Source organism: Nesoenas mayeri (genome assembly GCF_963082525.1).
Source record: "Nesoenas mayeri genome assembly, chromosome: 17".
NCBI lineage: Eukaryota > Metazoa > Chordata > Aves > Columbiformes > Columbidae > Nesoenas > Nesoenas mayeri.
This window is the reverse complement of record NC_137565.1, coordinates 5,226,678-5,246,888: the sequence shown is the minus strand read 5'-3', so window position 1 is coordinate 5,246,888 and position 20,211 is coordinate 5,226,678. Positions and strand designations below refer to the sequence as shown.

Genomic DNA, 20,211 nt, shown 5'->3' with positions numbered 1-20,211 from the left:
CAGCACCATCCCTTCACCAACAAACCACAGCATATATCTACATGCTTTTCTGTTTGTCTACCTCCTATTTTTATTCCATCAGGTTGTGACTTCATTGTATAAGAGTTCTCACTCTTCCTTTAAAAGTAGATTATTGGCTGGAAATTAGAGGAAAGAGATATTGGAAAGAACAGGAGAAACACTTCAAGAAAGCAAGGAAGGGGCGGTAAGCACTACGAGAAGAGCACCTTTGGAGATGTGGCCACTTATAGCTGCAAAACAACCCCATACAGAGAGCAAAATTGCTCTCCCCGGAGAAAAAGGCGTTCCAATTTGCACTGCATGGTTTCAGTTCTCAATTAGTGGCTCTCAGATTTAAGTTTGTTTTGAATGTCTGTCACCACTGAAGAGAAAATCAGTACAGACTACAGCATTTTCTCAGGCCAGGGATGCAATGACCTGGCTTCCTTTTCTTACAAGAAAGGGTAGTTAGTGCTGCAATGCCTGTGAAAACCTGCTAATTAAGACTTCACAGGATCTTGGAATTGATTTGTGAATTTCAAGTAAAAGACAAAGATAATAAAAGTTCACAAGCCACCTCATTCAAAATTCTCATTTCAAATCCTGCTTTGGCTGTTTTCTTTGGTGTCCTGTTGTTTCAGACTCTCTAGTGACAGTTCTCTCTTTTGTAACACCCTCGCCAGTTATCCTTAGTTGGAGATGGGCTTACAAAAGGTAAGTCATTTTTGGATTAATAATATGTAATGAGTTGTGGGTTTTATTCCCAATATTGCCAAATCACATGGGCGGATGTAAAAAGGTACTAGGATATATGTAGGATAATTTAAAACTCTTCTCTATTGCCAGTAATGATATAAATAAGGATAAATAAATTATAAATAAAATATAAACTCCTGTAGATGTCACAACAATATTTTTTCTGCAAAAATACATACGGACAGTCCATAAGCCAGTTTTAATGATATGGGAGATTTTAAGAAAATGTACAGCTGGCAGAAAATTTGCCAGTAATTGAAATCAACTCATTCTGTGAATGAATCATACTTAACAAAACCTCATTTTGAAAATATTAAGTACCATGTTAAAACAGATTTCTGGAGTTTTCATTTCAATATTAATTCTATTCAGCATCAAAATTATGATGAAATTATATAATATAAAAATAAACTAAAACAATACAACATATGTATTAAATAAAAATCTTACACAATATAAAGTAAAATTGGAATAAAAAGAAAACTGAAATAAGTTAATTGTCCTGAAACAAGTTAATTGTCCTGAAACAAACTTTTTCCCCTGAAATGTTATATCAAAAATGCCAGAATTTCAGCTTTTTATTCAGATTGGGATTAAACATTTTTGATAAATATTCTGTAAAACTCTGCCCAGTTCTCAGTCAACTTTGAGACAATGCCTGTGAAGGGCCATCCTGATGGGGAGACAGAGCTCATTTCTTCCACAAATGTTTTCCACTGAGGGTGGTGAGAGCCTGGCCCAGGTTGGCCAGAGAGCTGGTGGATGCCCCATCCCTGGAGACATCCCAGGCGAGGCTGGACGGGGCTCTGAGCAACCTGAGCTGGTGCAGATGTCCCTGCTCATGGCAGGGGTGGCACTGGATGAGCTTTGAAGGTCCCTTCAACCCAAACCATTCTTTGATTCTATAAGTTTTGTGAAATACAGATCTTGTTCCTTACAGCTCTTGTTCACTATAAAGGAATATGAACTTCACCTCCCCACCCACCCCGTGAAGCTAGTCAGCTAGTTAACCAGCTGGCTGCTTAACCAGGGACAGATTTCTCCCAGCAGAGTGTTGGTGACCCATCCCCAGGCAGCTTGTCCCCTTCTCAGCACCTGCAAATTGAAGATAAGATGCTTCCCTGCCTTGCGATGCAGCTGCAGCTCCTATCCCCACACTTCACGTTTCCTTTGGTGATGTGAACATCCTCATCCTCCCCCGGGAACCCTGGTGGCAGGTTTGACAACATGCTTCAATCAGCGCTGAATGAATGTTTCAGGGAGTTTAATGAATCAGACAGCAGCCCTGGCGGATCACCGCACCCGTCTCCCAGAGGAGTCGACGTCCTGTTTGCATCTTCACGCATCGGGACCCTGCACTGGGACAGCAGTGTGATCCAGGGATTAATAATTCTCATTTTCTGTATGATGTACTGCTAGAGATTTTGTCAATTTAAAACTACAAACCCTGAGAAACACTTTATAAAGTAGACCTTGTAATAATTTCTATTAATTATAAAAATCCACCTTGTTACATTTATACTTTAACAATATTGAGTAGAATATTTTAGCAGACTTTTTTGTGCTTATTTTTTTCCTCATTTTACTGCACCACTTTTCAGGGAGGCTGAATTTTAAAACAGTACAGAGTAGCTGTATTTAAAACCTACCTATTTTTGGATATTAATAATGAGTCTTCTGAGACATTAGAGATTCAGAAATTCAGGACAACCACTAAGGGGTGTGCTCAGCTCCCAGCCACTCTTCCTCACCGATGGGCAGCATTTAAATACTTCCCTCCATAAAAGGCTTCTTGCGTTAAGTTCTTGAATAAGAAAATGAGGCACAAGATTATTGAGAGTAATGCTAAATGCCAACTTGCTTTGTTTGTGCATGTGAAATACTGCAAACAGAATTTAAGAGTAAGTTGTTATTTCATTTACAAGCCCAGTATGATTCAACAATGCCATACAGCTGCAGAGAAAGCAAAGACAATGCCGAGACACTTACCAGGAGCATTGCATCGAAAAAACGGAAACCTGCCCAAACCATTTCACACTTTCAAGGCTTCATCTAAAGTACCAGCAGCTCAAGGGAGATGTGGACAAGTTGGAGGAAACCCCAAAGAGCAGACGAATGTTCAGACTTCTGGAGTACATGGCCTACAGAGAAAGTTTGAAAGGACGGGGATTATTTAGTACAGAGATGACAGAGAGGAGTTATGGTCACAGCCTTCGCACATGAAAAAGGCTGCACATAAGAGGAAGGAAAGAAACTGTTCTCTCTGCCTACAACAGCTGAAAAAATTGAAAAGCCTTAAATTACAGTAACACAAGTTCAATTAAGTATTAGGAAACTCTCTAACTGTAATGACAATTCAGTAATGGAAGAGATGGGACAAATATGTGTCACAAGTAGCGTAGTTACACCTCGTGTCACAGGACTGGATCAGGTTGCCTCTAAGAAAACATTCCAGCACTTTTATTATGATTCTATAATTTACATTTCTTTCATGTCCAATTTAACTAAGGCTATGTTTGCGAGGTAGGTGATTCATACTCATGTTTCCTATAATAAAATTGTCCTTATTCATTTTAATAAAAATCTCTTTTTATTTGTTCTTCCTTCCTCAAGCCTACCTTGGTATCAGTCAGCGCCTTCTGCAGAGATTATTGCTAATATATCAAACTGAGAAAAATGTGAATATTTTTCCTTAGCGACTAAAATATATTTCTGAAGTTTGATTTTTTTTCCTTTCACTGCCTAGTTTGTTTTTTCTCTGATTTTTTTCCACCTCAGTTCTTCCTAAGTTTTAATTGAAGGAAAATGAAGAAACTGTATTTTTAATTATAGTTAGTGTGCCAAGAAATGCCAGTATTCCTTGCATCATGGCCTTATTAAGGATGGCATTCAAGCTCACTAAATAACTCTACTAGGCAGAGGAGACAGGTTTCTGGGTATAGAAATCTGGTTATTGCAGATCACATAAAAATAGAAACTATTTCTTCTGTTTCTTAGTGCCACAATGGTCATTAAAACTGAAACTGCCATTTCTAAATTACCAGAAAGATATACAGCAAAGAGTTTCCACCATATGTTATAGCTGTTAATACAAAATTAAACTGGAGAGTGAGACAATGGTCCTTTAAATTCCATTCCCTAATAGGCAAATAAGAAGTAATTTTGAGGCAAGAATGGTGAATTTCCATTTTCACCTTATGGGACTGAATTTTTGCCCATAGACCATGAACATCTTTGGGTAAATCTCAGTAACTATGATGCACAGAGATGCACAAGGGCCCATTCAGCTGCAGGACCTGCACGTAAAGAAACTCATTCCAGAATCAGGTCTCCAGAGGTGGACACGACCGCAGCCACAGCAGCAGCCACCCACCTGCTCCAAAAGAATTAAAGCAAAAGACTGGTTTTCTCTACAAGCATATTTACAAGTTAAGGATTTTATTTCTTCACCTTGATGACTTATGTCAAAAAGTTATTCTAGTCTGGTCTTTAAGTTGCAACATCTCCCATAATGTAGTACAAGACTTTGCAGTTACTGCAGTACACCTCTGAATACTACATTGAAGTTACTGTGGCTGACACTTTATGGTGATTTGCGGAACAAAAATAATATTTTTTTCATTATATGATACAACATCTTCTGCAGCAGATGCCAGAAAAGCCGCATTATATTTGCTGAATTCATTACAGGGCCCCAATACTGAACTTTTAATGTAGAAAGCTATGTCAGCATTCCATGCTATGTAAACTTACAGACTGTATAACGTACTGATAATTCCTGAACAGTGGGCAACTAAAATAATTTAGTAAATCTTATATTTACTAGTAATTATTTTATTTGCCTGCACTGAGGCAGAATAGGACACATTTCTCAGTTTTATGGCATTAGATTAATTCAATAACTGATTTTAAACTTTGAATTGTCAAATCAATACAATTCAGAAGAAATCCAAATAAGCAAATAAATAACTATAAAACTGTAAACATCCCCTCTGTTTGGCTTGGGATGCCTTCACAGAAATCCAGCTAAAAGGGATTTCTAAATTGCCTGCACCATCTCCAGTTCCCAGTTAAGTGGTCTGCTTTTCGCTCAGGGACAGCTCAGGTTACTCACCACACAAAACCACATGTATCAGGATCTCGCTGTGAGAAATTGTTCACCAGCCCCCAGCCGAATGACAAAGTGCAGCCCCTGGCGAGTATATAATTCAGCCACACACCTCTTTCCGTGCTCCGCCTGGTGTGAACGCACCCGCAGTTACATATGCCTCTCCTCCGGCTCCGAGTCAGCTCCTTGTTCAAACACAAGGCCTTGGTTTGTATTTCAAAGCAATTAGTGGATTGAATTGACAGCTCTATCCAACCCCGATTCTCCATCTGGGAGCTACCGTGACAACCATATTCCTCTGGGATAAAGCTCTCCAGAAGGCCCTGGAAAGAGCACGTGAGAGCTGGAGACAAAGAATTTTCAGCCTGGGGGTTACCCAGCCTGTGAAACAGTCCTTTGGAGAACAACAGATACATCCAAAACTCAGCCACCTCTGCAAAACACTGCAAATCCCTTCTGTTGACAAGCCTTCCTGGCATGAGTGTTGCTTGTGAACATCCCATTTTGCTTCCAGCTCTGCTATTTGTATTGATTTTGTGGAAGATGTTCAACTAGTAGGATGATAGTACTACAAACATTTAAAGACAGGGCTTTTTTTCAGGGTTATTCCCTCTAAAATGTATACACACTTTGTTTATTTTCCTCTATTCCTGTCTCATGTGAATTAATGAAAACAATGGAAAACTCCTACTCTGGTAATAAAACAATAACACCGGTCACTATCTTGCAATGAAATACTGTGACTAATCTAACCTCAGCAGTTTTCCCATTCCTCCAAGTAGACCTCGTGAGCGCAGCTTATCTCAACTGCCAGAACTCAGCTGCCACATCCCACCTGCCATAAAATCTTCAAATTTCAGCTTTCTCTCTCTTCTGAGCATTAGCAGGGCTCACACAGGAGGATTGGGGTGGATTTCATATCTATGGGTACGTCCATCTGCAGGCATTGTTCTGTGTCATGTCTTGACCAAAAATAACAGATGCCCATGAACAGTCTCTCCCCAACAAAAACCTTTGATACCAACTCTCTGCACTATCCCTATGCAAAAGTGACACTCTAGCACAGAGGCAAATAATATCTATTTCTGTAATCAAACCAAGCCTGGAGACTCTTCTGCTATCCAACGGCAGTGATGTGCTACCCAATATAGCGTACTGAGCTACCATACAGACCTGTAACAAACCACTTGTATAAACTTACCTGAACCCTGTGTTGTCTGAACTGGCCTCAGAGACAAACTACGCAATTGTGTGAATTCTCGTGCTGCTGAATCCATTATACAAAGATGCTTTGTGTGGGTCCTAAGTTGAGTGGTGGCCCATTACATGTAAAAAGTGCTTCTTCCCTACCAGATTTAATAGGACATAAAGCGTTGGCGGTAGATCTCATTTTACTACAGCTTTGAATACGCTTTTCCTCCAATACCACAGCACATTTGTCATAATGCACTAATGTATTAAACAATTTAATTTGATCAAACAGGTAAATAAATCTGTAGCTCTCCGTCTCTGTTCTGCTGTGTACAGCCACTGGTTAATGAAAAGCAGCCACTTACAATGGGAATCCCCACAGTTAATTATAAACTAAAAATATTTAACATTTATCATCGTGCCTTTGTCGTTAACATGATTTGTCTCACAAGTACGTACTTTGCTGAACAACCAGGTACAGCTGTCTGTGACACTTTGTGCCTCTCTGAACAGGCTCGGGTGCAGGGCTGTGAAATTAGATTGATGGAAACTGGGGAAGGTTACACAATGGTACCCAAAAGAGACTGAGAGGCAGAAGGGTCAATTTTTCTTTGGATCTCCTTTTTTCCACACACACTGTGGTGTTGTGAACCATTCACCTCATGCCCTCTGGCATCCCCATGACACGGCTAACTCTGTAGGTTGGATTTTAAGGGACATACCTGCTCGCTCACAAGTCCTTCGGGAAAAGGCTTGCTGGGAGGTGACAGGATTCCTTCGAGGAGGTGATGGAAGGGTGACAAGGGAGGGGAAGGGAGAACGAGGGAGAATAGGGCTACCAAAAAAGAGATGGCCAGAGGTGCCAGCAGGGCGAGAAACTACCCTTTGGGGAACGTGAGGTCCTTGGGGAAAAAAAAGGGTCGTTTCAGAGAGGCCTTGACTAGCCACGGTGAGGCTGAAATGGGAGATTATGAGAGGAACGGCCTCACCCTCGGGCCGAGGCGCTCAGGGAGCAGCTCACGGGCGCCTTCGGGTGAAGGAAGGCGCTGAGGGGAGCGGCCATTGTGGGAGGGAACGAAGCGCTGAGGGGAGCGGCACAGGCGGGGACCGCGGCTCAGACGCTGAGACGATCGCCCCTCGGTGCGGGGCTGAAGCGCTGAGGGGAACGGCCCCCACGGGGACCGCGGCTCAGACCCTGGGGCGATCGTCCCTCGGTGCGGGGCTGAAGCGCTGAGGGGAACGTCTCCACGGGGAGCGCAGCTCAGGCCCTGGGGCGATCGCCCGCCGGTGCGGGGCGGGGTCTCCGGGGGCGGCACCTTGGGGCGCCGGGGGGCGGGCCCGGCGGGGGGCGGGGCCCCGCGGGGCTGGGAGGGGGGAAGGGTGTATTGTTCCTCGCGCGGTGCATGCCGGGCCCGCCTCAGCCCCCAACATGGCGTCGCGCTGTCACCTGTGTGTGTGAGGAGGGAGCGGGACGTGGTGGCTGCGGGCGGGCACGGCGGCTCCCGGAGGCCCCCGATCCGCTGGCGCCGCGGTGGCAACGCGCCGCTCGTCGCTGCTCCCCACCGCGCTCCGGCTGTCCGGTACCCAGGCCGCTGGGGACCCCGCTGCCTCCGCCCTGCCCCCGCCATGGGGGGCTAGCGGGACCCGCCTCGCCTCAGCCCTGCGGAGCCCCCCCGCCGGCCGCGCCATGGGGTCCCCGGCGGGCGCCTCGGCCACGGCGGCCACCGACTCGGCCCAGTGGCTGTCGGTGAAGGAGGAGACCATCTTCCTGCACGACGGGCTGATCCGGGTCACCGACCTGGCCGAGCTGCCCAGCGAGATCATTGGGGTGGCCGAGCCCGGGGACACGGAGCTGGAGGTGAGCGGGACCCCCGGGCTGAGGGGAGGGCCGAGGTGAGGGGATGGCGAGGGGGTGTCCTCGGGGGGGACAGTGGCGGTGGGGCCTGAGGAGAAGATGAGGATGGTGTTATTGAGGGGGTGCAGGGAGAATGACTGGGGGAGGATGGGGGCACCAGGATGGAGAACGGTGGATGCGGATGGAGGGGGAACGATGTGGGGTGTGGAGCCAGCTGGTACTGAAGCAGCCTACTTGTTTTAAGTTAAATTGATTTATTTGGTATAATAATGAAAGTGGAGCTGGGCAGGAGGGTGGTGAGGCCCTGGTGAAGATGGAGGGTGAAGTATTGGTGCTGCCTCCTTGTTTTGCATCAGTGGGGTTAGGAAATCCGAACCACACTCAGTGTGGCCTTTGGCTCATTTATTTTTATTTATGGTTTTGTATCTTTTTGCTGGTACTTTTAGATGGCTTGTAATTAATCAACCTTACAATAAGATGCCCAGGGTCCTGGGTTTTCTGGGTGTTTTATTTAGGCTGTGAACAGTGACCATTATTAAGGAACCTGGAGGGCAGCTGAGATTTCCCTTCCAGCTTTTTACCTTGTCCAATCTGCTGGTGGCTTTGACTGCAGGTGGCTGGTACAACTGCTTTATCTTGTGAGGAGATGCTGAAGGACTGAATGTCACAGATTGTAGGTTGCATCTATTTTGTAGTCTGCATTTTTTTTTCCCTGTGTGCCTCCCTTCTCTTCTTTCACCCCGCCCTCTTCTCCAGCAGTGTGGCTTGCGATGACACAGGGGCTTTGTCAGAGGAGCTGAGAGGGGCTGGTTCAGCAGGAGCTTTATCTCTGTGCTATGTTAGGTCACCAGCGTTTAGGCCGCAAAACCCTTTAGTGAGGCTTTGGCTACTGGCTGGGGTGTTGCTGAGGAGAACCCAGGAGCCAGGCTTGAGGTTCTGACAGCGTTATTGTTCACCTTGTGACGTGAAGTCTTTATGGTGGTTATGAAAACTTCCCACAGCCTTATCTAAGGAAAGATATTTTTTTTTTTCTGAATGTGAGTTTCCTTTTTTGAGTGATGTGACACAGGGGATGGGAATGGGAGCTGCTTCCATGAAATGGATGTTGGCAAATATCACATGAGCAGGAAAAGAGGGACTTTTAAAGTGTATTACTTACTTCTATGTGTATAAATGTGGGATGAGTCTCCCTTGAGATCAGAGTCCACTCTGGCATTCAATGCTGTTTGTATTTGAGAAAATATTTCAATTCCATTACATAGAAGCAGCATTAAGTCTAATAACTGTGTTAGAAAAATACCTGCCCCCACAGCATTGTTTGTGTCATATCATAATAAAGGAGGATATAATTTAAAAAATAAAACAAAAGAACCCAAAAGCAAAACAAGCCTTATTTATAAGATCTTGTAAAGGAGTCCAGAGATATGTCCCAGCATGAAACTTGACACACGGCTTCACTTGACAAACACTTCAGTTCTGGAGAATTTTTTGTTAGTGATAGGAATATTTATGAAACTATAATTGTTTGGGGGAGATAGGAATGGAATTAGTGTTTCTGTGTCTTGTCCTTTATGACACTTTTATAATGAGTGTGTCAGCAATTCAGTGCCACTGATTCACAACATTCTTCCTGTTCCTGAGATATTTTTCTGTTGTGTGTGTTCAAAGTGTGAAACTTTAAAATAAATAAATAAATGAGACTTTTTGCTGTGCTCCTCATTTTGATCCATAGTCTTAAGTCACAGAATATGAAATCATTTTATTTCCTTACACTGAAAGAACTGATGATCGCTAATGACTTACTTTTTTAGATCTCATTTGTAAAATGGTTTGTAGGTTTTGGTCTTGAGGGGTGCAGGTTAAAAAGAAGTGAAATTTGAAGTGTTGTAAATTATTTAGTTCATAGTTTTCTCTGCCTTTTTAAATATTGTTTTAAATAAAGAGCTACCTTGGTAAATTGGAATGGCTTTGAGGAGCCATTTTGTGGAAATAGCTGCCTGCATCTTATTGAAGTGTGGCCACGCAATCGACTAATACACTGAATAGCTTGTTTGCACCATTTCTACTCCTCCTTGCAATGTAATAAATATATTTCAAAATGGTCCAAATAGAAATCTATTGGGATATGTTATTGGACAAGGGTAGGAGATGCTGCAACTGCTGCTTTGATTAGTAAACTTCTTAAACACACTTTTTGTGCTTCATCAATGGTGGTCAGGACCCTGACTGAATTTCTTATGTGATGTGCTTGATTAAAAAAATGGAATATACTTAAATGGATTTTTTTTGGGGGGAGGGGAAAGTGTCATTTTGATTTGTTTTGTTTAAATATCCTTTTAAAGAGTTTATTGGTGAATAATGTCAGTGGTTTTGGATGCATTTCCTTTGTCCTTCTGTTAAAAGGTTTTGTCTATTTATAAAAGGAGAAGCAGAGGAAAAAGTGTTACAGTATTGGTATTATGACAAGAAAGACTTATAAAATTTGTTATTTTGACTCCCATACAACATATATATATATATATATGTATGTATGTGTATATTTTTTCCCCTTAATGGTAGGTTCTAAAAGTGTTGATATTCTCTTTCCCATGAAAGTGACTTGTTCTAGGAGTATCTTTAGGTTTAAAGAGTGCGGGGGGTTTGTTTTTATTTTTGTGTGATATAAATGATGTATGCCAACTCCTTAGACGGTCCATCAGCATATTTAGAGAGAATATGTATTGCCAAAAAGAAAAAAAAATGATATAATTTTGTAGTTTTGAGCATATAAAAGCTTATCCTGGTAGGGATTTCCCAATAAAATCTAGTCAAAAGACACCTAGATTAGTCAGCAATTATGCAAGCCTTTGCACTCTTATCTTAAAGCCTTTCATACAGAGAAATGACTTTCAAAGTGCAAAGTCTTCTGCTTCTTGGAGAGAACCTCATGTGAGTAACAGCTGAAGATGTTGCCATGACGCTCAGTCCGGTCTTTGCCCTGGCTGGCAGCGGCTGCATGGGAGGGCCAGTGGATGGAAGATGAGCTGCAGCACTTCGTAATCCTCCCGATCCTACATCTCTGTTGCAGAGACAATAAACCCTGGCCGCTGGGCCAGAGCTATGTCTGAAGGCAGAGGTCTCTTAAACCGAGTTTTAGTCTCCCAGAATGCCAATCTGCTGAGACTTAAGAGAGTACCAGCATTATAAATTGATGTGTTAACCCTTGGTAATGTAGTAAGACAGACACTACTGAGCAGTTATTGTTCACATGGACAATTATGTGACCATCTGATGGCAAAAAAAGCCATCACTTGTTTTTAGGCAGTTTAGTTGTGTCAGCATCTTGGACTGTTGTCATCCTTCCATTTGAGGAGGCTTCCCTTCTGATCTTCAAATTTGTGTCCAGTATTTTCACTGGTTTTAAATGTGGAGCATCCGCAGTTTTTCAGCTGACTATTGATAGGCTCAGATACTTTTTCCACAAGGAAGTAAGTGGGAAGAAAGACAAATCTTCAATATATCGTCACAGTGTAAAGTGGAACAATCTTCTGTGTTGCTTTGCCTAAACACTCTGTTTTACATAACAGCTGAACAGAGATAATAGTCATTTGGATATCGGTTCTTACTGCTCTCCTGCATGGCCTAGAAAAGTTCTAAATACCTGATTTAAAAAAATTTTCTCTAATATATTTTTAGCTCCTACCTCAGTAGCTGTCTGGATCATGTTTGTATCTGTCCCCATCTGATGTTTTGACTCTTGTCAAGCTCTGTTATTGGAGGACAGAGTATGAGATGCCACTGGGCAGCTGGCATCTGCACCACAAATAGGTATTTTTAATCAATTCTAAGTGTAAAAAAGAAAAATAATATTAATAAAGATGGTGTCCTTTCTTCTTCCCCCCAGGATGGTCTCAGCTAGCCCTCTAGGGAGAAGTTGGATAATTGAAACCCAGCACTGTTCTAACAGGATGTCCCAATCCTGTAACTAACTTGTGTTTTCTGTCAAAATTATTTAGATGTGAAGGTATCTGCTAAACTTGAAACTTTCACCCATTTTCCTCAGACTAGCAGAAACATGTTGTCACTTTTCCCTGAATGCTGTAATTATCTAGGTCAGTGCTTCCCAAATCTTTCTGGTTGTGACCTGACTTCCATCTACAAGCTTCACCTCTGTCAAAATAAAAATCCCTAATGCCAGCATAAACAATTGACTTTTTACTAAGTGTTTGACCCCTCTCGAGGTGACGACCTCTGGTTTGGCGACTGCTGATCCCAGCATGTATGTCAGCCTTGTAACTTCCCTGCTCCTGCCTTCTGCATCCCCTTCTGCTTCAAATACTCTGGTGTTCCCCTTGGAGGGTGTTTCCAGCTTTCAGAGTCACAGCAGATGAAGCTGGTTCTTGACGTTTATTCTGCACAGGAAGAAAACCTTACAAATGTGAGCCCTGCTTGTTGTGTTTGCGCAGGAGTTGATGGGATTCCGTCAGGCATTGCTCTAATTCTCTCCAGAGAGGACTCTGAAGTCTTGGTTCCCTTCCTTCTAAGCTCACTTCCATTAGATAATTGTGTAAACCACCAATATTGTGTGATTTAATGTCCAGCGGAGTTGCCGTTGTTATAATCAGTTGTCATAAAATGACCTGGTTTAATTTATTAAACTTCTGTAATATGGGCTACCATGCATCTTGGCTTTTTAAAGTTGTGCTTTAGTTAGAGAAATACTAGAAAGCTTCTTCTGAAGGATGATTTTGCAAATGTGTTTCCCAAATACAGTTCTTATTATCAGTTGCAGCTCATCAGTTCAGTGATCTGCACTCCCAGATGTTTAAATGACAAATATTTTACTTTACCTTTTTCAGACATATTTAACTACTACTTAAATAACAGCCAAAGAAATATTTTAATAAATTCACAAGTAAATGGTACTTTCTTTTATAGCACTTTTGTGTGTGTTTACAGCTTGCCTGTACTCTGTAATTCATCTCAGGCATCAAGGTTATTCGGTAAATTTTTACAGTTACAAAAAACCTGTTTGTTACAGCATTGTGTGTGCCGTAAAGGATACAGGTTTCTCAGTGCTGATTTCTGGGCAAGTAATTAGGTTTCTATTGCTTTCACAAGGGAAAATAGTTCATGCTTTCAGCTGAGCTGTTAAAAAGCTGTGCTGCTCTATACAGGATTATGAATCAGTAGAGGCTTTGAACAAGGTGATACGGTTAAAATTTCATGGAGCAGAGAAAAAGTCTTAATTTTGAAACTTGTAGTTTTCAACTGCAACATTAAAAGCGTAATGTACAGTTTGCAGCAGCCCCTAGGAGTCTATAAAACTTCAATATCTCGAGCATCAGGATGAACGTGTTTGCCCGTGTTTATGTATTTTACAAACACACAGGCATATCAAACAAAAAGCCTTATAGAGGGTTTAGAAACATGTTTTAGAAGAAATCAAGGCAGAGTTTGCACTAAGACAGCTTCCTGCTGTGTGTCTTCAGAAACCGCCATCAGCAGAAATGCTGTCACCCAGCAGAGCAACAGAACTGGAGGGCTGGGAGCATGTATACAGTGTTGTTTATGGGAGCAGTTTAAATGTTGATGTATATTTCAGCTTTCAGGGTACCCTAAAACTGTCAATTCTGGTATTTCTCTTATAGAACAATCTATAAATCGTGTAAATCAGTCTTTTAACATGATTTTATTTGTATTTCTAGAGACAACAGAACCAAGTAAACAGGCGGCGCTCCCTGTATGTTAACTGTATGGTACAAGAGGAGTGACCTTATAGCTGTAACGTGGTGTTGAAAGTAATGTAGTTAATTTTTTTAATGCCACTGTTAAAGTTATCTTACGATTTTGAGGTTGTTTCTGGTTTTCCGTATGGTTTATTCCTCCTGTGAGATGGGGAATAATACTTAACTAATACTCAGAAGGGTATTACGTATCTAGTTGTTCTTGGTAAATGTACCACCATCTTCAAGAAGTTGTTCTCTTTATATGTGAAGTTCAGCCAATTTAATTATATAGAGAAAGAATTAAATGCTATTTTGGAGATTTAAAGGTTTTCACTTGCAATACACAACTTTAGGAAAAAGTACACCTTTGCGAGCAGCTTCATTGCTTATTGGTATGAAAATGCGTCAGTGAAACCAGCAAATTCAGCCCAAGACTGTAATTTCAGTAGCACCCTGGGAGAGTTGCTGCACAAAGTCCTCGTTCACGTCTGTCGTTGATCATGCATTTTCTTCTTTCTCTTCCATTCGACTTGCTGTTCTACATCAGGGAACTGCTCTAAACCAAAAATCTGGCTTAAGAACTTGGAGGAAACTTGAAGGAAACTGAAAAACATGTATTGGTTGCAACTGGAACTCAGTCTTTGGTTGTGTTTGCAATTTGGCTAGAATAAAGCAATTCTCATGTGTTTGGGGAATATTTGAGTATTTAAACCTTCTGCTTGTTTTTACACACTGGGTATGGATTTAGTTCGAAGTCCACATGAGGTTGTACAAAGTTTGTGAGTTAACATAGTGGTATAATTGAGGCGGGCACAACTTTTTGAAGTATTATCTGACATGGATTGCGGGGTTCCAATAAGTTTCTGGGAAGGGGTGAAGACCACAGACAGCTCCTCCTGTCCCCCCATGGAAGTTGTGGTTATTATAATGTAAAAAGGAAAGCCAACTAAGCACAGCTCAGCTCCTCTGTTGGGGTGTGTTGGCTATTCACATAACCAAGGACCATAGACCTGTTTTCTTCAGCATTTAACCTCTTAAGGTGAAAACACTAATTCTATTTTTCCTCCATTTCTGTAGCTTGTTATCGCTTAGTTGTGGATCCATCATGTATTTAGTTCAAGGAAGTCAAAAGCATGCTGGTTTAGAAGGTTCTAGATTGCATCTATAGTAGAAACAAAAACTTATTTTGGAGACAACATAACACAAATTAATATGAAGTAGTTATTGTAAGTGTATAATATGTGGTTTAGGGTTTAATGTTCTTAATCTCTTTGAATAAATTAATTAAAAGAGATTCTTGAGTTTTAAGGAGCTCAATACTAACATCTATTCAAGTGTAATTATTATGTGAATTACTTTAAAGTGAACTTTTCATTACTCTGGTAAGTGTTCTGCTGAAAAGCTGTTTCATTGACTGTAGTAATAGTGTTTGTAGAAATGGCAGATTTGTCCTGAAGCGTTTTATCAAGCTGTTCAAAATTCTACAGTTAGACATAAACATCTATTTCATATTCTGCATGACTACTGCCTACCATTAAAAACAAACAAACAAGAAAACCCAAACAAACCAAAACAAACAACCCTGTATGAAATTACCCATTGCATCTCGTGAATGCTCACGTTCCCCTTACCTTTTTATGTTTAATTAAAAGAGAAGAAGGACAGGCTGGCAGCATAAAGCTGGGCCAGAGCGTGTTTGGGACTGATGAGCTGAGGTGATGTGGCGTGTGGGCAGAAGCCCTTTGGACAGCAGATCCAAAGATCAGAACACGTTTGGCTCTTTGCTTTCCTTGGGGCTGCTGTAGCTCAAATGACTGTGCTGATCTCAACTGTTGTTGTCTGCTATAGGCAGAAAAGTTGTCTGTAAATTACTTAAAATTGTGAATTCTTTCAAGTAGCAGGCTGGGTACTAACCCATAAATGTTTCTTTCTGTCATGGTTTACTTGTTTTCTGTTGTTCCAGCTTTGTCTCCAGTTTTACTTAGAAGTGCCAAAAAGGCCTCTTTCTTCTGTCTGAAGTGATGATGATGAGACTTTTAGGTTTTTAAACTGTGGCAGCAACTGGAAATATTTTGAGAAAGATGTAGCTAAGTGCAATATGATAAAATTGAGGGGGGAAAAAAAACAGGGAAGGGAGAGCATATAACAAAACTCTTCATTTCAGAGGACTGTTTGGTTTGGTGTTTGAAAAGCTATAAAATGAGAACATGTAGATTCTTATTACAAAATATTGTTGACCTGTTAGTTTCCATAGAAGGGCTCTAAACTCAGCCCCTGGGACCTTCTACCTCCTCAGTCCTTTTGAAGTTCTTAGCAAAATTGCCTTGATTACAAAGAAAAAATGCTCCAGGGAAGGCAAATCTTTATTTTCAAAGATACTATTTAATATGTCTTTTTATTTGCAACCTATATTATTGTTGTCTTAACATCACGATTGAAAGATTAAAAAAATCTCTGTTGGCAACCTCCAAGCCCAGGTTCTGTGTCAATGCTTACTCAGCAATAACAGTCTCCATACCACTTGTGTGCTCTTTGACCTCCACTGTAAGTTTATTCATGTCCAGAAATTTAAAAAGAAGTATCAGACAGTGTGGTGGAGGACAGCTGGTGTAGAAGTATAGAATAGTTTGGGTTGGAAGGAACCTTCAAAGCTCATCCAGTCCAACCCCTGAAATCACACCGCAGGCGTGTTAACTTTTTTTTTTTTCCTTAAGGAAAAGAAAACCGGTATAAATACCACCTTTTCCTCTCCTTTCAGATACTAACCTTTGAGACCAAGAACCCGACGGAGCTGGCTGAGCGCTTACGGTCAGTGTGCGGGAACCAGAGCAATGCCTACGCGCGGCTGCTGGAGTACCGGCTGAACGCCCTGCGCGGGCTCTGGAACGCCCAGCGCCAGCTGGCCCTGGAGGAGCAGCACGACAGGGAGAGCTCGGGCGATGAAGAAGCCTTGGCTTTGCTGAAACGTCAGGGCTTATTGCAGCAGCCTGAACAAGCGCCGTTTACTTCCCGAATGGGGCTTCTGTTGGTCTTTCCCCTCATTCAGTCTCAAAGTAGAACAGACCCTTCTCTCTGTAACATAACTGCTGAGGTGCTATTGAATTGCCTTCGGGACTGCCAGCCATTGAGTTTGACTAAGGAGCCGGCTGACTGTCTCAATGGGATCGAGTCTTTGCTGTGCTCCTGGCTGGAGGACACTTCTGCTTCAGGCCAACTCATTCCGTATAAGCAAAAAGAAAATGCTGCTGCTGCCCTAGTTGCCTTGGCTTGTGCAAGGTAAGGAAACTACTGAAATGATGTGTTGTGACTGATGCTGGTAGCAAGTGTTTCTGTTTAAACGTAAGAATCAAAGACAATGTGACTGCACTGTTGCTACTAATTTTTGATTGACATTAGTCTTTTTCTTTCTAATGTTTAAATATTGGTTTGAGGAGGTTGAAGCTGATAAGCTAAGCATTTATTTTTTGCATCTGTTTAACATATGTAAAAACAGAAGGATCTAGGTTAGAAATGCCCTCCTGTGCATACTGCTGCTTCTGCTGCAGTGTTCTGTTCCAGGAACGGTTCCAAATGATTTTATCATGGAGGAAAATTGTCTCACTTTTCTCTTTGTAGTGCCCCTTTTATCCTGTCGCTTATGAACATTTATTTGGCTGTAGAAGACATTACTGCCAGGTTTCAGGGCAATTCATTTCATTTCAGTGTTACCTGTGAAACATCTGGAGGCTTTTTTATTTCATTGCCAGGGAGGAGTTCAACTAGTGTAGGCTGAACTGTCCCATGCCCTGCATGGTTTAGCACAGCATCAGGTGGTTGGAGATAAAATGGCCATAATAGCTTTAAATAAAAACTTACTGTTTTGCGGGAATGGGGCTTGGGGAGAGGGAGAGGAGTGTACAAAACTTAGCTTCTGCAAAGCCATATAAATGTGGGTCTAAAGTCACTAGTTGCCTTCTGAAAATCTTGGCTTTAATGTTTCTCAGATTGCAGTCTTGTCTGTCAGGTTTTACTCTGATTTAAGATGTTGAAGTTCTTAGGAGATGTCATGGTTTGCTTTAGAAAAAGGTTTATGCAAATGAAAACCACTTAATTTCTAGTGTACTTGTTCTAATGAAATCAATGAGAAATCTACTGTATGTGGCAAATTCTTCTGCACTGACAAATGCCTTATCTGAAAGGCAATGTACTTGAACATAGCTCAGATAAATTTGGTTTCATAAACACGATCTTATTTATTTTCTTCTCCAGATGTCAATTTTCAGGAAGTATGGGATGTTCTTTTGCAGCTGAGTTTGTATAAGAGCTAAATTTCAAATACCGCTTTTGAAATGAAGGTTGATCTTATACATTCTTTGCGAATCTGTTTTGGCATTGCTTACAGAGTTGTAATACCCCGATGTGCTTTGTTCAACTATGAAAGCCTTGCATTTTTCCTTTAAATATGTAAGTCATGCATTGGCTACCATTAAGAAGAAAAAGCCTTCAAAATGAGACTATTATTGAGATTCCTAGTTGCAATCTTGGGTGCTTCATATTACTAAGAATAACACATCAGGGTGAATATTGCCTTAAATAATTAATGGAGGTGCTTTGAAGTATTTAGTGTCAATTTTTTCCAGGCTGAGGTTTACCAGTGAGAGCATACAGCTGAAAATGGCAGGGGAAGAACAGGGTTTGGGGTGTGGAGGAGGAGATGCTGTTGGAAAGCGAAGGAGCCAAGACTGCCCGTGTGTGACAGAAAGCCCGAGGCTGCATTCAGCAGAGCATGTGGAAAGGATCTCTTCAATGGATCAGTCATGGTTCTGAAGAGATCAATTCATAACTGACTATTATCATGTCTGAGACGCTATCAGGATTCTTATTTTTAGCTAGACTATTATGCTTGGAAATAAAGCCACCGCATCTTTCAGAAAGTGACTTCTTCCAAATACCCTCACCTTTAAAACAAACTCCAAAGCATATTTTTTTAAGACCTCTATGTCTCTTCATTTCTACAAAAAAAAGATGTTTTCTACTAAATTAACATAAGGGTTTAATAGATACTACAAAAAAGTATTCAACTTCTGAATGAACAAGAATTATAATTAGAATTATAAACTCTGTTTGTAAATACCACAATAAAATTTTAAAGCAACAGACTTTTAGGCAAGATTAGAAACAACTTCTACTTCAGTTTAATTTTGTTTTCAGAAGTATTTAGTCTTTATATACCTTTAAATGCATCACTTCAGAAGGGGAAAAGCTTCCAAATTTGCATTTGGAAGACGAAGTATTCAGACTCTTGATAATAAATTAATTAGTTTGGTCTTTTCTATTTTAGTCAAGAAAGCCATCTCTAGCTATGTCTGCAGCAGCTCTTACTAACACTTTGGCTCAGCCCCAGGGAGACCCACAGATTGTATTTGAACATCTAAATATGATTAATCAGCTACAAGAAATATTGAAGGTTGCTATCTGTAGTAGATGCAAGATCGAGGTGTTTTATTAAGTCCTAGTTTGCCTTCACTGCACTGGTTGCAAATGTTGCTGACCTCCCTACCTGCCTGGTGCTCCCTCCCCTGCCAGAAAACCAGTGTGATTCAGCCTGGCACTTGGCCAGGTTCCTTCCTTTATGTTCCTCTCTCTTCCTCTTCACTTCCCCCACAAAAGAATGAAAATCAATCAGAAAATAAATGCAAATTACAAAAGAAGCTTGATGCTGTGTCTTGGATAGTCTGTCTTTATGGTACTGGATATTCTACATAGATGCTGTTGTCTGTGTGCATTCAGTCTTGTTTCAATAGACATCTTTAATTCATGTTTTTCTTATCCTTTTAGAGGGTCGCTGAAAACCTTTGTTCATACAGTACATCTGTTACAGAAACAGACTGATCTAGGATCCTTGCCCGTGGCTGATGTGTTATACAGGTTTGTAGTGACTTCTCTAGTTGTAGCACTTGTACCTCAGCTCTGAACATGTCTCAGTGCACTTACAGACGAATGTCCTTCAGTGTGATTAAAAGGCTTTAGAATTATTGAAAGATTTAAATGTAGTCAATTGCAGAAGCAAGACATTAGAAAGCAAAATCTAAAAGGATCCACTAATTGTTCTCTGGGTGTTAATTTTTTTTTTAATTAAATATTGATGATTCCTTAAAGTGGCTTATGAACTCTGCTAGAATAGTTACTTAATATATCTTCACCTTAACTTTTGAGATAGCTATTTTTTGCTCCCACTGTTTGCTATGCATCTTATTTTATTTTCTGCTTAAAGGTTATTGCTTTTGGAGGGAGGACCTGGATCACCCTCTTGTTTGCTCGGAGGAAAGCACATAGTGTCTTGGGGCTTTGAAGACATGTTACCTGCGCCTGATGCCAACACTAGTTCCAGCAGTGAAAATAAAGGTGAATTATTTCATGGCTGTCAGTATTAGCAGGGAGGAGAAGATGCTTTTTGTGGTGATAATTGTTTAAAAAGTAATGTAGAGCTTTAAAGTTGGAAAGGGCTTCTCCTTTCCTGTTGGAAGTAACGTAAAAGCAAGTACAGAATGTACCACGTAACAGAAAGCTGAAGGGTTTGGAAGGACCATCTGGAGGGAGAGTTGGGCATCCCA

The 20,211-nt window shown here is 41.3% G+C and overlaps 1 protein-coding gene across 2 annotated transcripts in view; it reads left to right on the top strand.

Moving 5' to 3' along the window:
• Positions 1 to 7,619: 7,619 nt before the first annotated feature.
• Positions 7,620 to 20,211, top strand: part of HECTD4 (HECT domain E3 ubiquitin protein ligase 4) — a 68,137-nt gene continuing 55,545 nt past the window's right edge. For both annotated transcript variants that reach the window (XM_080355515.1, XM_080355514.1), the window contains exons 1-4: positions 7,620 to 7,913; positions 16,377 to 16,894; positions 19,436 to 19,525; positions 19,872 to 20,002. In XM_080355515.1, coding sequence (XP_080211641.1) covers positions 7,743 to 7,913; positions 16,377 to 16,894; positions 19,436 to 19,525; positions 19,872 to 20,002 — 910 coding nt within the window. In that variant the 5' untranslated portion in view covers positions 7,620 to 7,742. The remainder of the gene's footprint in view (positions 7,914 to 16,376; positions 16,895 to 19,435; positions 19,526 to 19,871; positions 20,003 to 20,211) is intronic.